This window comes from Phacochoerus africanus, chromosome 10, assembly GCF_016906955.1.
Source record: "Phacochoerus africanus isolate WHEZ1 chromosome 10, ROS_Pafr_v1, whole genome shotgun sequence".
NCBI classification, from domain to species: domain Eukaryota; kingdom Metazoa; phylum Chordata; class Mammalia; order Artiodactyla; family Suidae; genus Phacochoerus; species Phacochoerus africanus.
The window spans coordinates 6,273,273-6,296,047 of record NC_062553.1 but is presented as its reverse complement, the minus strand read 5'-3'; the positions used below and the strand labels follow the sequence as shown (position 1 = coordinate 6,296,047).

Below are 22,775 nucleotides of genomic sequence, written 5' to 3'. Positions count from 1 at the left end.
CTCAGAGAAGCAAAGTGATTTGCCTAAGGACACACAGCTAAAAAGGGGTGGAGTCAGGGTCGGAGCCCCGCCAGGCTTCTCCTACACTCAGGAGTGCACTCAGCCTTTCTGCCTGTCCTAGTCCTGAGGGATAGTTGCCCTAGGTTCATGCCAGCTACTCCCCTCCCAGCACACTGGCCTTAAGAGGGAAGATAAAAAGAAGCCAAAGGAAGAATCCATACTCGGGGCAGGGATTCCTGAGAAGACAGGTTTCCCTTTCAAGGAAACCTGTCCAGTTGCTGTGATGACTTGGAAACGGGAAGAAATGCCTCGCCTGTTTCCTGTTCAGACAAGACAAAATTGCCACATTTCCTGTTTCGGGTGCCCGCCCACCCGGGGACTCTGCCTCCTCATTCAGGGAGCTGTGCCAGCAGAGCCCGGGCTGGAGGTGCCGCTGACCCCACCAGCCGCAGGGAGGGCCAGCAGGCAGGTCGCCAGACACAGGACATGGACTCCCGGGAACTGAGCTCAGCTCTCCTTATGCATGGCCTGAGCCACCCCAGGCCACCTGAGGGTCGCCGCCGCCGCCGGAGCAGCAGGTCGCCGGGTGTGAGGAGAAGAAAGGTAAAAACGGGCCTCTATCCCTGCTAAGGAGGGCTCTCTATCCCACCAGAAAGGCCTCTGGTGCTGAGTCCTGGCGCTGTCCCTGTGACGCTTTAACTCAAGCCGCTGCGTCCCGGGCAGGACAGCATCTCTGGCCTCACACCTGTGCCCCTGCAACAGGGCCACCGCACAGAACTGCTTGCCCTGGCCAGGTGGTGTCCCCTCCTTCCCCGCCCCCACTAAGGGACACCCTCTGCCCTTGGGACAGCCGTGAGAGATGGCAGGCACAGGTGGGCCATGAGGAGCGGGGGCTCTGGCGAGACGGCCCCCACCTGCTCTTCTCTGCCCTCTGATGGGCACAGACAAGGGAAGAGTCACCGGGGCCGGGAGCGTGGGAAGCACAGGGGACGAGCACCTCCCGGGGTCAGGAGGAGGGACTCTCAGCCAAGTCCCAGAGCATGAGAATAAAGACACAGGGTGATGGAGAGTGGGCATTTTGCCCAAAATGTGATTCAGTGCCGTCGACGCATCGCATTTAGTTCAAACTCCTCTTACTGCAGAAACAGATTCTGACCCCACACCAGCCCCGCCTCCACCTCCATGGCCTATAATCCCTCCCTCTGGCCTCCACCCCATCACAGCATTCCCCAAGCACCTCCCCAGCAAGCAGGCTGGGTGCCTGGAGGCCAGGTACCCCCCACCTAAAAAAGTAAGATCTGTGCCCTCTGCCCAGCTTCTGCAGCTGACACGCACGGGCACCTGCCCCAGGACAGGTGAGGACCTTACCTGCTCTAACTCCTGTCCTCTGCAGAATAGCCTATGAGGTGGGTCCATTCTCATCCCCATTTCACAGATGAGGCCACTGAGTCACAGAGCAGCTAGTAACTGGTCTAAGGTTATACAGTCCTAAGGGGCGAAGCTGGGGGTCAGGGAGTCGAATCAAGGGCAGAAAAGTAAAAATGAGGAGGTGAGACTTTGAGGGAGGTTTTCAGTGGGTCTTAGGGACCAAGGTCTCCAGACGGGAGGATTTCAGGGGTGCCGTCACATGGGTGGGGGGTGGCGAGAGAGACCTTGGCACGTAGCGTAGGCCACGGCCATTCTGCCCATCAGGGTCAGAGGGAACAGAGAGAACAAGGTGGGTAAACAGCCCTCCACACGGCCCAGCCAGCGACTGATCCCCAACAGCCTATGTAGCTGGGGCTACAATTTCTTTATTTTTGTTCTTTTGTCTTTTTAGGGCCACACCTGCAGCATATGGAGGTTCCCAGGCTAGGGGTCCAATCAGAACTATAGTTGCCAGCCTACACCATAGCCCCAGCAATGTGGGATCCAAGCCGCATCTGCGACCTACACCGCAGCTCATGGCAATGCCGGATCCTTAACCCACTGAGCAAGGCTGGGGATCGAACCCCACATCCTCATGGATACTAGTTGGGTTCATTACTGCTGAGCCACAACAGGAGCTCCTGGGGCTACAATTCAGATCCCATTTTACAGCTGGGCAAGCTGAGGCCCAGGAAGATGAAGATGCTGGGCAGGTCCCATGGCTGAATGGCGGAACCTCCAGCACTGGAGCCTGGGCCAGAGGAGGCTGCCAAGACGTCGAACAGGGACTTGGCCATGGAGTCTGGCTTCGCCTTCCAGCCAGCGTGCCACCCATTCAGTTCCCTCACCGTGGACCTCACCTGTCGTGTTTGCTGCTGAGCTTTGCCAGGGCCTGGCACCTAGAACACACACACACACACACACACACACACACACACACACGATAATGAAGGCTGAGAAAATACCTTCCAAGAGCACCTGCGCCCCCCCAGCTGCTGAGTGGCCCTCCCTGGCCAGCCTCCGAAGGCGGCTCCTCCTGCCTCTGAACAGCCTCTGCCATGGGGCCCAGATGTTTCTGCTCCAGGTCCTACCGTGGCTGGGGCCAGCCTTGGGTGGGGCCACGGGGGCAGGGTTACATGGAGACAGATGCTCGGATCTCCCGGCCAAGACCCGAATCTCTCTGTCTGGAGGTCCTGGTCCCCTGGTGCTCACGCTGGCCTAAGTGACAGTGTGTGTGTGTGTGTGTGTGTGTGTGTGTGTAAGTGGACAGCTCAGCCTGGAACCGAGTGTGTGTGTGGAGGGGGGCGTGTGTCTGGGTGGCCAGCTGCAGCATCAGGCCCCAGACACTGCACCCAGACCAAGAGGCAGAGGAGGGCGGTGTGGTGCAGTGGGGACTGCTCTGGCCGAAGCCAGACCACCCAGACAGTACCAGGGACAGCCCCATGCCTCCATTTCCTCACCCGTAAAATCAAGATAAAGGAGTGGTGATCTGAGGATACCATGAGAAAATACCCAGAAAAGTGCTTATTAGAGATGGCTGGCTCCTAACTCTTAATAAGGAGCAGCTGCCACTGCGGGCAGCTTAGCCTGGCTTTGCTTTTTGCTTCTATGTGGGTCAGAGAGTGACCCGATTCAGCCGAATAACAGTGTGAGGCTGCTAACAGCACCTGGGAAGGGCGCTGGGTCTGTGCTTCCCAGATCTTGCAGCTGGACGAGGCGGGCAGTGGCCTGGCTGGGGACAGAGGCAGAGGGAGCTCCCGGGCTGAGCACGCCCACCACCTGCGCCTGGCCTGGGAATCCGATGGCACGTCCCTCCCCGCTAAAAGGGCGCCCCAAGTGCATCGTGTGGGCCCCGGCCCTGAACCCGAGGGCCAAAGTCTGATGTGCTTTCCTCTCCTTTCCCAGAACTGGTCCTGCTCGCTCATCGTGGCCTCTGTCGTGGGCGCCTTCGGCTCCTCCTTCCTCTACGGGTACAACCTCTCGGTGGTGAACGCCCCCACTCGGGTGAGTGCCCCGCGGCAGCGGGATGCGCCCGGCAGAGGGCGCTGCGGCAACGCGGAAAACCGGGTTGCGACCACCTCGCCCTCGCTGGTACCCGGTTCTGCAAGCTGCAGGCTGGTTCTGGGCCAGACCCTTGCTGGACACTGCCGGGAGGGGAGGGACGGAGGGAGTGAGGCCAGCCCGCACCCTCGAGGTGGAGGTGGGAGATACAGAAACAGAGCATGATGATGCATGGAGTCAGTTCCTTGCCCTGGAACATCCTGGGAGAGTGGAGGGGGAGGAGAGGGGTCTTTGGAGGTCGCAGGGGCCAGATCCTAAGGGTCTTATTCCAGGGCAGGGAGCACCGAATCTGAGGAGCTATGGCGGGATCCGAGGCATGGAAACTTTTCCTGATCTGTTCTTTCTGTGTTTATGGCTTTAAATCACAGCTAGAGGTCACTTGAGTTTCTCTTGGTTTAAGATCCATTGCTAGCCTTTGTTTTCTTCTGAAATGAGGCCATTGGATGCAAATCCTCAGGCCCTCCTAATACCACTCTGCTGGTTTGCAGATGAGGGTTTGTTCTCACCCACCTAGGCTTAGGTGCCACCCATTCCCCAGGAGGAGCTGGTTTCTGCCTGACCTACCTCCACCCCTAGGGAAAATAGTGGGCTGAGGGTGGTGTGTGGGAAGACCTCCTGGAGGAGGTGGTGCCAGGGCTGCCTCTGAAGGTGGAGCAAAGGGTGTAGAAGCTTGAGATATGCAACATTTGCAGAAATGCAGGTCGGATGTGGTTGGAGCCCAGGGTGTGTTTTGGAGAACATGAGCTAAAGATGCAGACAGAAGCCGGGCTGTGGACCTTCCCCGATGCTTTTAAGATTTCTTCTTGATGTTCCTTTTGTGGTGAAGCAGAAACGAATCTGACTAGTGTCCATGAGGATGTGGGCTCGATCCCTGGCCTTGCTCAGTGGGTTAAGGATCCTGCATTGCTGTGGCTGTGGTGTAGGCCGGCAGCTGCAGCTCTGATTCAACCCCTAGCCTGGGAACTTCCATATGCCTTAGGTGCGGCCCTAAAAAGCAAAAAAAAAAAAAATTTCTTCTTATTTGGGGGCCCAGCACACTGTATGCAAAATGCAGGTGGAGGATGCAGGGATCCAGACTTCATTTGTGGCAGGACAGCTCTGTTTTTCACTCTCTCAGCTCTTTTACATTTGTGGTCTCTGTAAGTTCATTGGAAAAACTGATTCTGGTGCTAAAAACAATTTGAAAACCAGGGGGCCGCGATGGGTTCTCCGAGTGCTTGCATCAGTCAGTGACTTTGATTTTGCCATTGTGATGCCATCCTGCAATGGGATCTGAATTGTCTATGCTTGTCTTTGAGAGGACTGGGAATTGGAACCTGTAGCTGCAGCTCCGATTCAAGCCCTAACCTGGGAACTTCCATATGTTGTGGGCGCGGCCCCTGATAAAGAAATGTTTTTGCTTAAAATCTTTCTATTTAAGAGCAGTTTCAGGTTCGGGGCGAAAGTGTTTGGAAAGGCACAGAATTTCCGTATGCCCTCTGCCCCCACACGTGGACAGCTTCCCCCTCCAGTGACATCCTGCCCCAAAGCGGTGCCTTCATTATAAACTGATGAGCCCACCTCGACACCTCGTTATCACCCAAAGCCCACAGCCTTTGCCCAGGTTCACTCTTGGCGCTGTGCACTCTGTGGATTTTTAACAAATACGGAACGACTTGTACCCACCACGGTATCTTACACAACAGCTTCCCTGCCCGAAACCTGTGCTGTGTCTGTGCATCCCCCCCCCCCCCAGCCACCGACCTTGTTACTGTCTCTCGAGGCCGCACCTTGTTTTATTGCATGTTGCTTCATTGCAGATATTGCAGATTTTCCAAATTGAGGGTTTGCACAACGGCCTCCGCTCACTCGGTGCCTTGGTGTCCCATTTGGACGATCCTCACAATATTTTAAACTTTTTCATTATGCGTATGGTGGTCTGTGAGCAGTGAGCTTTGATGTGGCTCTTGTTGGGGGCTTCAGGAAATGCGCCCCCTGTAAGGCAGTGAACTGAGTGGATAAATATTGTGTGTGTTCTGACGGCTCCACCCACCGGCCACTCCCCCCATCTCTCCCTCTCCCTCTCTCTCTCTGTCTCTCATTCTCTCTCCCTGGGCCTCCCTGTTCCCTGAGACACAACAACATTGAAATGAGGTCAGTGAATAACCCTGCAGTGGCCTCTGAGTGTTCAAGCGAAGGGAAGAATTGCATGTCTCCCCCTTTAAATCAAAGGTAGAAATGATGGGGGAGTTCCCGTCGTGGCGCAGTGGTTAGTGAATCCGACTAGGAACCATGAGGTTGTGGGTTCGATCCCTGGCCTCGCTCAGTGGGTTAAGGATCCGGCATTGCTGTGAGCTGCCGTGTAGGTTGAAGATGCGGCTTGGGTCCCGCATTGCTGTGGCTGTGGTGTAGGCTGGTGGCTACAGCTCCGATTCAACCCCTAGCCTGGGAACCTCATGTGCCACGGAAGTGGCCCTAGAAAAAAGGCAAAAAGACCAAAAAAAAAAAAAAAAGCTAGAAATGACCAACCTAGTAAGGAAGGTATGTGAAAAGCTGAGCTAGGTGGAGAGTGAGGCCTCTTGGGGCAGTCAGCCAAATTGTGAAAACAGAGGAAAATTCTCGAAGGAGATTGAAAGTACTGCTCCAGTGAACACACGAAGTTCCACAGCCTTACTGCCGATGTGGGAGAGTGTTCGTGTGTCTGGACAGAGGGGCTGTAGCATTTCCTGTACGGTCAAAACCTAAGCCCAGAAAGGCCCTAAGCTCTCTTTAGTTTTACGGAGGCTGGGGGTTAAGGAAGCTGCAGAGAAAACTGGAAGCGAGCAGAGGTTGATTTGCGAGGTCCCAGGAAAGACGTCGCCCCCTCTAACATCAAAGTCAAGCAGCAAATGCGGATGCAGAAGCTGCAGCATGTTATCCAGAAGATCAGGCTCGGTTAATCCATGAAGGGGGCTACACCAAACAACAGATTGGCAGTGTATATGAAACAGACGTCTATTGGAAGATGCCACCCAGGACTCGAGAGCCCAAGAGGAGATGTCAGTGCCTGGCTTCAAAGGACAAGCGGGGCTCTCTTGTGAGCGGCTGACTCAAGGTTGAAGTCGGCCGTCATTACTATTCCAGAAATCCAGGCTCTTCAGAATTAAACTGCATTGCCTCTGTGCTCTACACGTAGTAACCATCAATCTGGGCACAGCACATCTGTTTACAGCTTGGCTCACTGAATATTTTAAGCCCACCGCTGAGACCTGCTGCTCAGAAAAAAAAAAAAAAAAAAAGATTTCTTTCAAAATATGAGTGCTCTTTGACAGTGCATCCAGCCACCCAGGAGTTTGGATGGAGATGTACATGAGATCCACGTTTTCAGCCCTGCTAACACACCATCCATTCGGCAGCCTGTGGGTTGAGGAGTAATTCTGATTTGTCATGTCTTAACTAAGATGTACATTTCAGGAGTTCCCTGGTGGCTCAGCGGGTTAAGGATCTGGCATTGTCACTGCTGTGGCTCTGGTTACAGCTGTCATGTGGCTTCAATTCCTGGCCCAGGAACTCTCACATGCCATGGATGCAGAAAAAAGAAAGGAAGGAAGGAAGGAAGGAAGGAAGGAAGAAAGAAAGAGGAAGGAAGGAAAGAGATTTCAAAAGGCTATATCTGGCACAGATAATGTGGCTCTGGGCAAAGATCAAAATATTAACCAGAGTTTGGAAGAAGTTGATTTTCTCCTTCATTGATGACTTCGAGGAGTTCAAGTCTTCGGGACCAGAAGTAACCGGAGATGTGGTGAAAACAGCAAGAGAACTCGAGTTAGAAGTGGCACCTCAAGTCCTGCTGTACTTCGTAGGGAACTATATGCAGTCTCCTGTGGTAGACCTTGATGGAAGATAAGAAGAAATACATACTATTTTATATATGTACTATATAGTTTTATATATCAGTATGGGTGCCTCACTGTGCTCTACAGCAGAAATTGACACCGCATTGTAAATCAACTCTACTTAAATTTTAAAAATTAAAAAATAAATTTAAAAACAACAGGAGTTCCTGTCATGGCTCAGTGGTTAATGAATCTGACTAGGAACCATGAGGTTGCAGGTTCGATCCCTGGCCTTGCTCAGTGGGTTAAGGATCTGGCATTGCCGTGAGCTGTGGTGTACGTTGCAGACTCGGCTCGGATCCCGCGTTGCTGTGGCTCTGGTGTAGGCCGGTGGCTCCAGCTCCGATTCGACCCCTAGCCTGGGAACCTCCATATGCCGAAGCAGTGGCCCAAGAAATGGCAAAAAAGACAAAAAAAAAAAAAAAGAATGTCATATAGTTGGGCTCATACAGTAAGTAAACTTTCCAGGTTGGCCTCTTCCACTTATGAATGTGCACTTAAGCTTCCTCCGTGTCTCTTCATGGCTTGAAACCTCATCTGTTTTTGGCTCTGAATAAGAGTCCATGGTCTGGATGTAACAGTTTTTTAGCCCCTCACCTACGGAAGAACATCTTTCTAAAACAGTTTTAGAATAGTTGATTTTCAATATCGTGTCCGTTTCTGCTGTATAGCAAAGCGACCCGGTTATACACACACGTAGATGTATATGTTCTTTTTCACCTTCTTTCCTGTGACGCTTTATCAAGGGCAGACTGAATGAAGTTCCCTGTGTTACACAGCAGGGCCTTGCAGCGTATCCATCCTATGGATCCCCGTCTGCATCTGCGGATCCCAAAACCGAAGGACACGTTGCGAGTTCCCCGCTGTGGCGCAGCGGGGAACAACATCCAACGAGTATCCCTGAGGTTGCGGGTTTGATCCCTGGCCCTTGCTCAGTGGGTTAAGGATCCGGCGTTGGCCGTGAGCTGTGGTGTAGGCCGGCGCGTGTAGCTCCCATTTGACCCCTAGCCTGGGAACTTCCATGTGCCGTGGGTGCAGGCCCTCAAAAACCAAACCCGAAGGACATCTTGATTGCATCCGAGTTTGGGCAATGACAAATAAGTGTGTGGATGCGAGTGTTCAGTTCATCTGAGTTGATGCCTAGAAGCACAATTCTGAGTCCTATGGTAGGAGTATGATTAGTTTTGTAAGAAGTTGACAAAGTGGCTTCCAAAGTGGCCGCACCGCTTTGCAGTCTCACCAGCAGTGACCTGAATTCCTGTTGCTCCACACTCTCGCCAATATTTGCTGTTTTGTTACTGTTTTGGATTCTGGATGTGCTCAGAGACGTGTCACGCTAGCTCATTGTTTTAGTTCGTACTTTCCTGACGACATATGGCGTTGAATGACTTGTCACATCCTTACTTGCCATCCGCGTATCTTCTTTGGCGAGGTGTCTCTTTGGCATTTGCCTGTTTTTTAATCAGATTGTTTGTGTTGTGTCATTATTGAGTTTTAAGAATTCCCGGAGTCCCGTTGTGGCTCAGGGATCACGAAACCCGACTGACATCATGAGGACTTGGGTTTGGTCCCTGGCCTCGCTTAGTGGGTTAAGGATCCATTGTTGCTGTGAGCTGTGGTGTAGGTCGCAGACACAACTTGGATCCCTCATTGCTGATCCCACTGTGGCTGTGGTGTAGACCGGCAACTGCAGCTCCAATGTGCCCCCTAGCCTGGGGAACCCTCCATATGCTGCAGAAAGAGAGAGAGAGAGAGAGAAGAAGGAAGGAAGGAAGGAAGGAAGGAAGGAAGGAAGAAAGAAGAAGGAAGGAAGGAAGGGAAGGAAGGAAGGAAGAAGGAAGGAAGGAAGGAGGAGGGAAGTTAGTTCTTTCCTATTTTGGGTAACAGGTCCTTTATCAGATGTTTTCTCTTGAAAAATTTTTTCTCCCAGCCTGTGGTTTGTCTGCTTATTCTCTTAACATTAAATTGTAATGAAGTCCCGCTGATCCCATCAAATCATAGGAAGCTGCAGCTGTGGCTGGCATTCAGTCCTTGGCCCTCGAACCTCCAAATACCGTGGGTGTGGCCATAAAAAGAATAAATAAATGGAAAGTCACATCACCATCCCCAAGGTCATCTAGATTTTCTCTTATGTTATCTTAAAAACTTTTAGGCATTTTCTATTTTTGCATGTTACATGTGGGGCTGTGATCCATTCCGAGTTACTTTTTAATGAAGGGTATAAGGTCTGTGTCTAGATTCCTTTTTTTCTTGGCATGTCTATTGTTCCAGCTCTATTTGATGAAAGACTCTCTTTGCTGCACGATATTGCCCTTTGCTCCTCTGTTAAAGATCCGTTGACCAGATGCAGGTCTATTTCTGGTCCATTGATCTGCTTGTCTATTTTTTTTTTTTTCTTACCAGTTCCACACTGTCTGGACGACTGTCTTATAGTAAGTCTTGAATCCAGGGTAGTCTTATTCTGCCTCACGTGCTGAGTGTTATTCTGGGTCTTGCAGACTTGCCCATCCATCACAACAGTAAGCAGATGCCAGAGGGCAACCCCTGGGCAGTCTGGCTGCAGGGCCCATGCTTTTGGCCACTGCCAGTAGCCAGTTTTAGGTAAAAAGATGTCCATTTTCCTGGTCCCAGCAGACACATTTGTAGCCATTTTTAATCAGGTCGTTCTCTTTCTGTGTCGGCCAGTGTTACACCATGGACGTCTGGTTCCATGAAAGTTAAGGCTGTGCCGTTGCGGCCAGTGTGACCCAAAGAAATTATTCAGTCCTTGTTGCAGAGTGAAGCGTTTAGCCTGCGTCCCTAGGCTTTGGGGACAGGTGGTGTTTATTACGCACATTTTTAGAAGGGCCAGAGCCAGTCTTGCCTAATGGGGGGTGGGGTGGGGCTGGAGGGGTGCTGGGGGGGTCAGCCCTACCTGGGCAGCCGCTTTCTGGGGTGTCCTCTCCATCACAGGAGGAGGACCACGGGTTTCCATCGGGCCAGTCACCGCGCCACTAAATGCTGCCTGCCCTGCAGGTTCATCCTCACAGAAATGCTGAGAACCTGTGAGGATTCATCTGATCAGGCAGCCACACCAAAAGACCCCTGGGAGGGGGCTTAAATGGCACACATTTATTGCTACAGTTCTGGAGGCTAGAAGCCCCAGATCCGGGTGCTGACCTGGCCGGTTCCTCCTGGCCTGAACACAGCCACCTGCTCATTGTGTCCCACGTGGCAGAGAGTAGGACAAGTCAGTTCTCTGTTTGGTGTCTCCTCGTACAAGGGCCACTGACCCCCCCCATCAGGCCCACCCCTTGGGGCTCCCTTCAACCCTCATCACCTCCTCAAGGCCCCACCTCCAAGTACCGTCACCCCGGGGCTTATGTCTTCAACCCATGGATTTGGGGGTACACTTCAGGCCGTAACGGATATTATTTCCCTTCCATGGATGAGGGAACAGAGGCTCAGAGTTTAAGCAACTTGCTAGGAGGTGGCAGCTGGGATTCGAATTGGACTGATTTGTATCCACAACCCATGCTCTTTCTGCCTGGTCATGAACCACCTGCTGGACCCCAAATCCCAGGACTGGGGAGGCTTGGCGTGGTCGGCTAAGCAGCGGGTGATGCCAGGGAGGCAGGGAGCATCTACAACAAGTCAAGTGAGCCGTTTACCTGCATCACCCACCCCCCAAAACGGCTGCCCTGGGCTTTGCTTACAGAAGCCCTAGGGGTTCAGGGGCAAAAGCTCTGACTTGTTGGGATGGCGTCACAATGGGGTCCCTGGATTGCCTGGTCCCTGCCCCTAAGGCTTGCTTCCCAGGGGCTCTCACTGGAAGGAGATCCCCCCCGATGGGCACGAGCTGAAAGAGAAACAGGGGACCACTTTCTAGTTAGCTGCCCAGCCCCTCAAACTCCCCCTCCCGCTCTGTGTCCTGTGAAAGGTGCATCTTGGGCCCTAATGCATCGTGTCTGCTCATGTTGCCTACACAGCCAGGGGAAGGCAGACGGCCAGGAGCCCTCCGCTGTGCGTGGGCCTTGCATGTGTCACGTGGTTGGATGCTGTGGTACAAGGCGCACAGGACACACATCCCCGCCCTCCAGGCGCCCCTGATGCTCAGCTAGTGAAGAATGGAGACAGGCAGGGGTGACCAGATTGTGAGCCCAAAGGGCAGGAGGGGCAGGAGGCAGGGAAGGGGGCCAGGCCCAGCTTGAGGGGGATCACGGGCCCCAGAACCGGAGCAGGAGCCAGCACAACACTGCCCAGCCTGCGAGCGCCGGGGGCGGGCTAGGGGCCAGGGCTCAGCCTGGGAGCTCCTCCCAGGTGGCAACCAGCTGGAGCCGGAGGAGCCAGAGCCAGGCAGGCCCGCAGGGAACCCCCAGCTCCCCTGTGGGTGCCTCTGCAGAAGGGGGAGGTGACAGATCCCTGATGAAGGGGCGGGGAGGATGAAAGGGAGCCTGAGGCTGGAGGGCTCTGCCCAAGACCAGACATCACTGAGAAATCTCTTCCCTTGGCTGAGGGCCCAGGGTGGGCAAGCGAGGCGACAGGGTCCAGGACGGGAGCAGAGACCCCGGGGAGTGGGATGCAATGTGGGCGCGAAGGGCCCATGCCCCATGGTGGGCTTTTGTGTAGGAGCCGGACCTCACCTGGGCTCCTCAGACCCAGGTGATACAGATACGAGGGCCTGGATGTGTCAGTCCCCAGACACGGTGCTGCCGCCAGGGTGCTGATGAGATAAGTTACACCAAGGATGCTGACCCATCAGAAGCGATGCTGGTTTAGTGATGACACGGGTCCCAAGTTCCCTGCCAACCAGCGTCACCTCTTGTGTGGTGGCCTAAAAGGAGCCAGGCGGGGCTGGGGAGCAGAGGGCTGCAGACCGTGCTGTCTGCCCTCAGGTGAGGCATAATTTCGGAACTTGACCAATCCATGCAGTACCAGACGCTGGCCCTGGTCGCCCCCAGGGGCATCTCACAAAATGCCAGGTGTTTCTCTCACCTCAGCTATTTGGGAACTTTCTGGAATGCCGACAATGAAAATAATGCCCGCTGTGGGCACAGACCGTGCCAGCCCGTTAGGGCCAGTTTGTGGGTGGTCAGATTTCGTTCTTACTCCAGATCCCAAGTTACCCCCTTTACAGCTGGGGAAACTGAGGCCTGGGGAGCTTACTGATGTCCACATTCCTAGGGGTATTGGGGGGGCCCCTCAGTGCCCCCAGTCCCTAAATTCCCACTTGTTTTCTCTTCAGCATAGTCACCCTAAATGAGCATAGGTCCTGTCCACCCTGCTTTCAAAGAGCCCCAGAATCTGACTGCCCATCATGCCCCGTTTGGAAGAGGACGCCCGGTGCCTTGGGCATCAGTGCACAGCCCTTGACCAACTTTGCCAATGGGATGTACGAAGAAGTGGTTTTAGCCACTTGAGGTCTGGCCCTTGAAGACATTCCAGAAGGTTCTTCAGTTCTTTTTCCCGCCTCTGGCAGAGAGCTGGCTGGCTTTATGAACTTGATTGATCCATGAGGGGTGAATTTTCCTGCAGATGTTACATCCCTGGTATTTTTCTTTTGTCCATTTATTGCTGCATGTCTAAGTTTTTGTCTTTTCTGTTTCCAATGACTAATTCTAATTGGCATAGTTGTATCTATCTATCCAGTCTATCTAGCTATCTACCTATCATCTGTCTGTCATCTATCCTATCCATCCATCTATCCATCCATCCATCTATCCATCCATTTATCCATTCATCCATCCATCCATCCATCCATCTATCCATCTGTCTATCCATCCATCCATCCATCCTCCATCCATTCCATCCATCCATCTATCCATCCATTTATCCATTCATCCATCTATCCATCCATCTATCCATTCATCCATCTGTCCATCCATCTATCCATCCATCTATCCATCCATCCATCCATCATCCATCCATCCATCCATCCATCTATCCATTCATCCATCCATCCATCTATCCATCCATCCACCTATCCATCATCCATCTATCCATCCATCCATCCATCTATCCATCATTTATCCATTCATCCATCCATCCATCTATCCATCTGTCTATCATCCATCCCTCCATCCATCCATCTGTCTATCCATCCATCCATCCATCCATCCATCTATCCATCCATCCATCCATCCATCCATCCATCCATCCATCTATCCATCCATTTATCCACCCATCTATCCATTCATCCATCTGTCCATCTGTCTATCCATCCATCTATCCATCCATCATCTATCCATTCATCCATCTATCCATCCATCCATCCATCTATCCATCTATCCATCTGCCTTTCCATCCATCTCCTTCTCCATTTGTTTTTCAACGTGTCCATCTCTATTTTACCTATTTATCTACTTACTTATCTCTCTAAAGCGCTCTGAGCCTTTGTAAAAGGCTCTGAAAAATTTAGAGCTGATTCACATACCAATCAAACAAAACACAATAATTGCCTGAATTTTCAAACAGTCATGCATGCAGGCTAAAGGGACTCCTCTGACACCTGGCAAGTGGCCTCGTATTTAGGCCATTTTAAGCCTCGACGTTTAGCAGAAGGCTGCCCTCCTGGCCTCTGCTCCATCAGTGCCGCTACAATAACCTGAAGCAGCCAGAGCCGTCATGGGAGATATGCCCTTGTTGCCCGAGGGCCCAGGTCTAGGTCTCACCTGAGAGGCCCACGGGGCTGGATGGAAGCATCACACTGATTCTGGGGCTGTTATCTAGGAGCCAAGGTGAATGCTCGTTCTCAGGCCGATACAGTTTGGGTCAGGTGATGTGTCAAACTAGAGCATGAATCAACATTCCTCTTGCTCATGGACGATGTCTGGAGAGCCTAGAGGAAAATTCTGGAAGCAGTGTTCTAAAGAAATTCAAGGTCCAAGCTGAGTGGACGATATGGAGCCCAGACTCCCATCCCCACAAAGATAAGGCTGGGACACCAGGGGACAGGGCTCAGATGTAAGTGGCCACAAGGAGCCTGGGTGGGGAGTGGTGGGCCTGGGTACAGGACCAGCCCACAGGCACAGAGCAAGGGCTGAGAGAGCAGCCAGCTTTCAGCAGGGTGACCCAGGAACAGACACTAAGAAGACTCATCCTGGGAGTTCCTGTTGTGTCGAAGCAGAATCCGACTAGTATCCATGAGGGAGCGGGTTCAATCCCTGGCCTCATTCAGTGAGTTTAGGATCCGGCATTGCCGTGAGCTGTAGGTCGCAGACTCGGGTGGGATCTGGTGTTGCTGTGGCTGTGGTGTAGGCCGGCAGCTGCAGCTCCGATTAGACCCCTAGCCTGGGAACCTCCATATGCCTCGGGTGTGGCCCTAAAAAGACCAAAAAAAAAAAAAAAAAAGGGCAATGAGGTCCTGCTGTACAGCACGGGGAACTATGTCTAATCACTTGTGATGGAACATGATGGAGGATAATATGAGAAAAAGAACGTGTATATACACATGTCTGGGTCACTGTGCTTGCGCAGCAGAAACTGACAGAAAAATGACATAATAAAAAAAATCAACTACAATAAAAATTTTTTAAAAAGTAATTGGAACGTAAACCAGGAACTCTGCAGCTGGGAGATCAGACAGGAAGGTGTGCGGGAGGGTAAGTTTAGGGCTGAGTCCAAAAATACAGAGTGAACACCTGGAGCCCGTCTGCCAGGCCCTGGCCTTTGGTTCCGATCAGTGCTCTGAGGTTTAGCAAAAACACTGCAGACAGGATTCTGTAGGTCAAAGCGTCCTTCCAAACATCGGTGGTCGTTGTTTCCCGGTCCCCCAGCAGAATGCTCAGCAAAGGTTTGCAATGACTTCAGACATTGACTCCCCAGAGGCAGGCCAAGTTCATAGGCTACGGGCACAGTCTCCTGAAGTGTCTGCCCCCGCTTCCGACACCACCTGCAAGCCTGGGGATTCCAGGACGGCCCACAACTCGGACCATTGGGTTACAGATCTGGGGGCTCCCACTAGCCCCTCAGGCTTGATCATTTGCTAGACCTCAAAAAACCTCAGGAAAGCACTGCACTTCCATTTATGGTTTGATCATTACAGAAAGGATATGAATCAAAAGCAGACAGAAGAAGAGACGCGTACAGCGAAGATGGTTCCAAACATGAAACTGCGGGTGTCCTCTTCCCTCAGTGTCAAGACAGGTTGCCCTGCCAGTGCCTCGACATGTGACAATACTCAGAGCATGGTCCATGAGGGATGCTCACCTGTGCTCTATGACCAGTGCTTTGTTGGCGTTCATTACATAGGCAGGGCTGATCAAATTCATCCATTGCCTGCCCCCCTTGGAGGTAAGGCTGGCATCACTGAGATCAAAACCCCAACCCCCTGACCCCATGGTCTTTCTGGCATGGCCAGCGCCCAACCTGAGTCACCTCATTTGCCTTAAGCCTCAGGTGAGGTCTGAAAGCACCCACTCCCACCATGAATAACAAAGACACCCCTATCATCCAGGAAACCCCAAAGGCTTAGATGACACTTCCACGAACCAGGAAGCAAGGCCAGCCACATTCTTTTTCTACAGCTGTATATGGCAAATATACCCTGTAGCTCATACAAAAGTATGTTCGATACATAAAAATACCAGGAACAAAAAGTCTGTTGAGTGAATGAGAGAAGGGAGGAGTGAGACGTAAAGAAAGAATGGAAACGTCGCTGTGGGGGGGCTGTCTAACTTACTGTCCCCACTCCCAAGCCACATGAACTAGTACTTCCTTGAAACAAAGCCAGCATCCACAGGAGGGGTTTGGCTGTTATAATGAGTGACTCCCCTTTCTAGTAATTTCTGTGTTGCCAACATTTGTTCTTCACTTGGGAGGGGAGCAGAATCTTAGTACTTAAGCCCAGGGCTTCTGCAGAGCAATTCATTTGACTCCTCATAAACTTCCCAGCAGAAATGGTATAATTGATCATTTCCCTCTTCTGGTCCTTCCCTCAGGGCGGGTAAACACATGGTGATAAGGCATTAAATCATCCTCTCAGTTCTACAAGAGTAGGGCTGTCCCGCTTAGGGGCAGATGTTCAGTGCTGGCCAGAGGGAAGGTTCCAATGAGCCAGCAGACAGAGAACCAGAAGAGAGTTCTAGTCCTTTCAATTAATGCCACGCCGCACTGCCATCTCAGCAAGTGTTCTGGAGGCCTCTGTGCTCTCAGAGAAGCAGGGCGCAGGGCCAGGTGCCCTGGGTGGCCTGAGACCTGTTAGAGGGAACATTAGGGGGATGATGAGGGCAGAGGTGTCATAGACCTCGGCACTGGGTGGGTGGGCAGGTGGGCAGTGGGGGAGGGGCACAGTGGGGGAGGGGCATGGCGGATTCTGAAAGCCAGGGCTGATTACAGGAGAAGCCAGCGCACCTTGTTGTTGCAGAAACAACTGGCTGTGATTTTGATGAGGCGGGCATCTCTGGTCAATTTCAGCCTGGACCGGGACTGCCTCTGACCTGCAAACCTCAGGGTTGCTCTCGATCTTTCCTTTCTTTTCTCTCCCTTCCGCCTCTTCCTTTGTCTCACTGGTTATAAAAGCAAAACAGGCTGCAATGAGCAAAAGCAGACAGCACACATTTAATCATGTAATGATAAAACTCCTGATACAAATCCCCTTCTAGGAAGCAGGAGCTGTATCTCACATTGGGGTACTAGCCCGCATGCAGATATTGTGACAATAATCCCACTTTGCAGGTAGAGGAACCTGGGGGCAGGGAGAGTAACTGGCTCAAAGCCAATCAGCCAATGGGGAGTCACAACCTCGGCCCCACCCAGAGGCCACTTTTAAGGATTTTTCTGAATCTACTTTTTTTTTTCCTGATATCATCCATATATGCCATTAAAAAAAATTTTTTTAAAGAATATATATATATGTGTGTATGTGTGACTGGGCTACCTTGCTGTACAGCAGAAAACACAGAACGCTGTAAACCAGCTATGATGGAAAAAATAAAAATCATTTAAAAAGTAAATAAAAATGAAGACAAAATTTTTTTTCATTTTTATGTTTTCCTTTTCTGGCTGCCCTGGAGTTCCCGGGCCAGGGGTAAGATCTGAGCCACAGTCGTGACCTAAGCCGCAGCCTCAGCAAGATCCTTAACCCACTGTGCAGGGCCAGGGATCGAACCTGCGACCCAGTGCTCCCTAGACGCTGCCAATCCTGTTGTGCCACAGTGGGGACTCCCATATATGCCATTTTATGTCCTCTTTTTTTGACTTTATGTTTCTACTGAGAGCATTTTTCCACATCCCTGAATACTCTCCATCCCCAGGCCTTCTGACAGCCGTGCACTGCCGTACCACGTGGGCGCCCCATCTTCCTAACATGGGCCTCTTAGGTTGTTCTCAGCTTCTCTCTACTGTAAGACGCTGTCACATTGTTTACATTGGGAGCTGTGAGTCATTGTTGGTTGGGTTGGGTTTTAATCAGAGCAGGCAGAGCTGCTGGCTGACAGGAGGAGGAGGAGGGCTTTTCCAGCCCCTGGTGTGGGTGTCTGGGGGTTCCAGACGGTGGGTGCCACCCCTGCCTCTTTCTGGGGCCCCCAGCGTTTTGGAGCTGAGACGCCTGCCTCTTTGATTCAGAATTTTCTCATTGCATAAAATTCCTCCGGAAAAATGCCTCTGTTGAATTTAAAGGGGAAAGAACCCCATTCCCATCAGGGCTCAGGGCAGCTCTGCTGAGAGGAGTGGGGGCCGCAGCTGCTGTGGTCAGACAGCGGTACCCGGGAATGGCCAGCCCAGTGGCGCAGGCCGTCAGGAAAACTGGGATGGAGGAGGTTGGATGGCACTGCTGGTATGAACAGCCCCAGGCAAACAACACTGGAGACATACTGTTTCCGACCCACGGGAGAAAGATTACTGAGATTTACTGAGCACTGACTATATGCGGGACGTCATGCCAGGGGCTCATCCCCACCTGATCCTCCCAGCGGCCCCACCTGCAAGGGAGGGTTGTTATTCCTGTTCTACAAGTGATTGCATCATTGGCACTCAAAACCATCGCCTTGAACTTGGATTCAATCAGACGCCCTTGGAAAGGCCCTGCTACCTCAAGACGGATTTTTAGCTGCTGGAAGCAATCTCAACAGTAATGAGAACCCTCACCCTTTTCACTCCGGGCACGCAGAGGGCATGCAGAAGGGAGTGGGCCGTGTCATCACAGAGCGGAGAACAGGTCGGTGTGAACGCACCGTCCTTCTGCACACACAACCGTGCAATCTCGCAAAAGAACGTTCCAGCAAGAGTGAAGCTCCAGATCGATTTTCTTTTAATAAGAAGGATATTTACGTGCACACGCACTCCTCTCTGCTCTTGCCTGGGGCCACAGAGAAAATGAAACTTTCTTTTCTTCACGTTCTATATAATCAAACCCAGGAGTCAAGACAACGTTCCTCCTTGCAAAGGCAGTTGAGGAGGGAACCCAGAAAACTCTGGAAGCCTTAACTCTCTGAGGATTGCTCACAACCGAGGCATCATTTTCCTCGTGTTCGGTTTTTATTCTAAAAGCCAGCTGAGCGAGTGGAATGTGCTCGGGTTTCTGGAAGTACAGAGGCCTCTTTCTCACGCCTCAGTTACCCAAATTCCTCCAGGGGAATCACGTGGTAGGAAGAAACCAAGCCGCCACAGACCTGCAGACCGAATAGCAAATCAAGATGGATCTGGACATTTTCCTAACGACCAGGGGGGTGGGCGAGGGTCCCCAAGACCACCCAGGTTTGTGCATTCCCCAGGAAGATTCACGGGACTCAGCATACAGGCGTCCTTGTGACTGTGATTTAGTCTTTTTATTTATTTCTTTATTTTCCGTGTATCTTTTTAGGGCCACACTTGCGGCATGGGGAGATTCCCAGGCTAGGGGTCCAATTGAAGTACAGCTGCTGGGCTACACCACAGCCACAGCCACACAGGATCCGAGCTGTGTGTGCAACCTACCCCAAAGCTCACAGCATCGCGGATCCTTAACCCACCGAGCGAGGCCAGGAATTGAACCCGCATCCTCCTGGATACTGGTTGAGTTCGTTATTACTGAGCCACAACAGGAATTCTGTGACTGTGACTTATTACAGCGGGAGAAAACAAAGAAACACCAGCCAAGAGAAAAGGTGCCTGGGGAGAAATGCAGAGGAGAGCAGGCCCTCTCCCCGGAGAAGCACGGGCAGGATGCACTTAACTGTCCCAGCAGCAGCTGGGACACTGACATGAGATGTTGTCCCCCAGGGAAGCTCATCAGAGACTCAGAGGTCAGGGTTTTTATTAGGGGTTGGTCACACAAGCACCTCCTCTTTGGCACATACACAATTCCCAACTCCCATAGAAGAAGCGGGTGTTGAGACCAAACCACACTGTTTGCAGAGTTTGAGCCTCAGGAGCCTCTCTTCTCAGTTCTGAGAACAGCAAGGCTCCTCCCCAAATCCAAGTTCCCTGACACCAGCCCAGGGCCAGCTTTCCAGGCAGACCTTTAGAGGCTAGAAGTCTTGGGCCAGGAGACCTTAGCTCTGCTCCTCGGGTGATGTTAGTGGCACTGCTGGACTTGTGGAATTTTCTTTTTTTTTTTTTTCTTTTTACGGCTGCACTTGTGGCCTAAAGAAGTTCCCAGGCTAGGCGTCCAATCCGAGCTACAGCCGCAGGCCTACGCCACTGCCACTGCCACAGCAACGCAGGATCCAAGCTGCATCTGTGACCTAGGCCACAGCTTGCAGCAATGCTGGATCCCTAACCTGCTGAGTGAGACAAGGGATTGAACCCTCATCCTCATGGACACTATGCCAGGTTCTCAACCTGCTGGGCCACAGTGGCAACTCCTAGGCTTGTGAAAGTTTGTCTTGTGTGGTCCTTACTTCGAAAAGCCTGGTTTGGTGGTCAGCACGTTCAGTGGTGGGGACTGTCTCTACAAATTAATTCCTGAGGCTTTACGGGCACGCCTTGCTCTGTTAGGCACGTACTCTGGCCCATCCACATTCTATGTTTGAGGATTATTATCACACTCTTGAGAATAATTGGAGATGGATTCATGACGGGCTGTGTGAGAATCAGTAGAGAACTTTCCTACTGTAAGACAGGCTACCAGGTCATTTGCGTCCCGTTGCCTGGCAACTTCCTGTCATCCTTTGGTGGTATCCTATGCCAGTCCTCCTGGCTGGGAATTACATGATTCAACTTGCTGCCAGAAGCTTGGCCCCCCATGTTGTTGGCTGGGGAGATGGTGGTAAATTATTCAGGGATTCATAGACCTGAGAAATAAACACGTCTAGAACACTTATTTCAAGAGACAGAAATTGTATCGACACCACCGCCAGCCACCCCAGCTTCTGAATTGTATTGTGTGTTTCCTGCAGACCCAGCACTTGGCTTTATGTTCATTCCCACCTTTTGTCCTCACACTAATTCTTTAGGGAGGAAAAGGATTTCACAGAGGAGAAACCTGAAGCACAGAGAGGTTAAGTAACTTAAAATCACCCAGCAGAGAAGTAGCCCAGCTGAGAGCTGAATAAAATGGACTCTGGGGCCCTTAACCACGGAGAAGCCTGCCGTCAGAGGCAGAGCCACTTGCTGGAGGTCACAGGACTCAGCGGTGCCAGCGATTCCTGACCCCAAGACCCTCAGCGCTTTGTCGAGTCTCCTTTCTCTTAACCATATGGGGCCTCTATTTATTTCTTTGCAGTTTGGGCTCGAGTCAGTACTCGTATTTATTGTAGTATAAATTCTCTTCAATGAGTACATCAAACATTTCTACAAGACTTGGGAGTTCCTGTCGTGGCTCAGAGGTAATGAGTAGTATCCATGAGAATGTGGGTTCCAAACCTGGCCTCTCTCAGTGGGTCAGGGATCTGGCATTGCCGTGAGCTGTGGTGTAGGTCAAAGACTTGGCCCAGATCCCGCATTGCTGCGGCTGTGGTGTGGGCTGGCAGCTGCAGCTTCGATTCTACCCATAGCCTGGGAATTTCCATATACCGCAGCTGCAGCCCTAAAAAGAAAAGAAATTTTCCCGAAGACTCATCATGCCCTACCAATCCAGGAGCCTCCAGACTGGTCCAGCATCCCCAGGTGAAACTTCCTAAAAGAGCCTCACACTGCACCTATAGTGAATGCTCTGAAAAACTGATTAGAATCTCAATTCTGTGCTGCTCAAACCCTCCAGTTTCAACCCAAAGCCCATGGGATTAAGTGTGGACTCCTTAGACTGGCAGTCAGGGCCAGTTCCGACCAGCCCCTGTCTAGTTCCCCAACCTTTCTCCAGCTTCAAGGCCACCCTCTGACCCCACTGACTCGTGTACAGTGTCTCTATGTCATCAGCTATGTCATTAGCTTCTCTGCCTTTGAGAACTTTTGTCTCCGATTGTCTAACCCAAGCCCACTCACCTGCCCGTGTTGCATACGGGACCTGGGTTACCTGGCTGAGTGTCGGCAGCCTTTCTCAGCTCCCTGGTACCACAGCTCTTTTCACTCCATGTTGTAAGTGCATATTAATTCAGCTCTTGTCTCCACAATAGATCTTGAGCTCCTTGAAGGCAAGGGACCGCAGAACATGTCTCTAGAAGACAGGATGGGAACCTGGCCCCTGGTGGTGAGGAAGTAGGTTTGAAGAGCCAGATAGAAAGACACAAGATTGGGTTTCTCAGAAGTACGCGCAACAGAAAAGTAAATTGTGGAACCCATGAATGAGATGGCCCAAAGTGGGCTAGAGATTAGCTAGCACAGTGACTATAAACCTCTATTTTATTGGACAGTCAAATGGAGTCTTACAAGTCCCCCCAAATGTAAAAGGAATCTTGATTCTGTGCTCATATCTCAAACCTACACATCCTTCATGTCTTTGCCTAAATCATCCCTCTTTCTTAAAACTTCCTATCATGGTCATTGTCATGGCATGAGCTTGGGGGAGTCAAGGTGATTGTGTTCAGTTGAACCAGTTGAACAAGCAACGCCTAACTCTCGGTGGCTTAAGGCAATGAAAGTTTATTTCTCACCCATGTCACCACCCAAAGCAGGCGAGCTCTGCTCCATGCAGTCATCCAGGGGCACAGGCTGCTTCTGCTGAGTGGCTCCACCATTCCCCAGGGCTTCAAAGCTCTCTGCTCGTCCTTTGTGAATGACCAGACTACAAGAAAAGGGAGTAAGGAGAAGGCGCACCACTCGATGGAGGTGACACACATCCACTCACACTCCTTTGGTGAGAAGCAGTCCTGTGACCTGCACCCTCCCCACCCCAGATGCAAGGGACCGAGAAGTGTGACGTGGCCCAGAGGAGGAGGAGGGCATGAATGCTATGAGCGAGAGCGGATTCTGCATTTGTAGCTTTCAGATGCATTGCTCAGCTCCAGAGTTTTCAACTCTAATGAAACGGCTGCAAGCGTGGGCTGAGAGGAGCTGTGCAGATGTCCTATACACACAGTAGCCCTCAGCCAAGGCTGATTCTGTGTCTCCTCTTCTCCCCTAATTCAGTCTTCCACATACAGCGGAGGAATTGAGGGGATCATATTTGTATTTTCTTTA

The 22,775-nt window shown here is 51.8% G+C and overlaps 1 protein-coding gene across 1 annotated transcript in view; it reads left to right on the top strand.

Annotated features, from left to right (window-relative positions):
* Positions 1–409: 409 nt before the first annotated feature.
* SLC2A9 (solute carrier family 2 member 9) overlaps positions 410–22,775 on the top strand; it is a 155,350-nt gene continuing 132,984 nt past the window's right edge. Inside the window, exons 1-2 of the mRNA XM_047799519.1 lie at positions 410–603; positions 3,313–3,411. Coding sequence (XP_047655475.1) covers positions 487–603; positions 3,313–3,411 — 216 coding nt within the window. The 5' untranslated portion in view covers positions 410–486. The remainder of the gene's footprint in view (positions 604–3,312; positions 3,412–22,775) is intronic.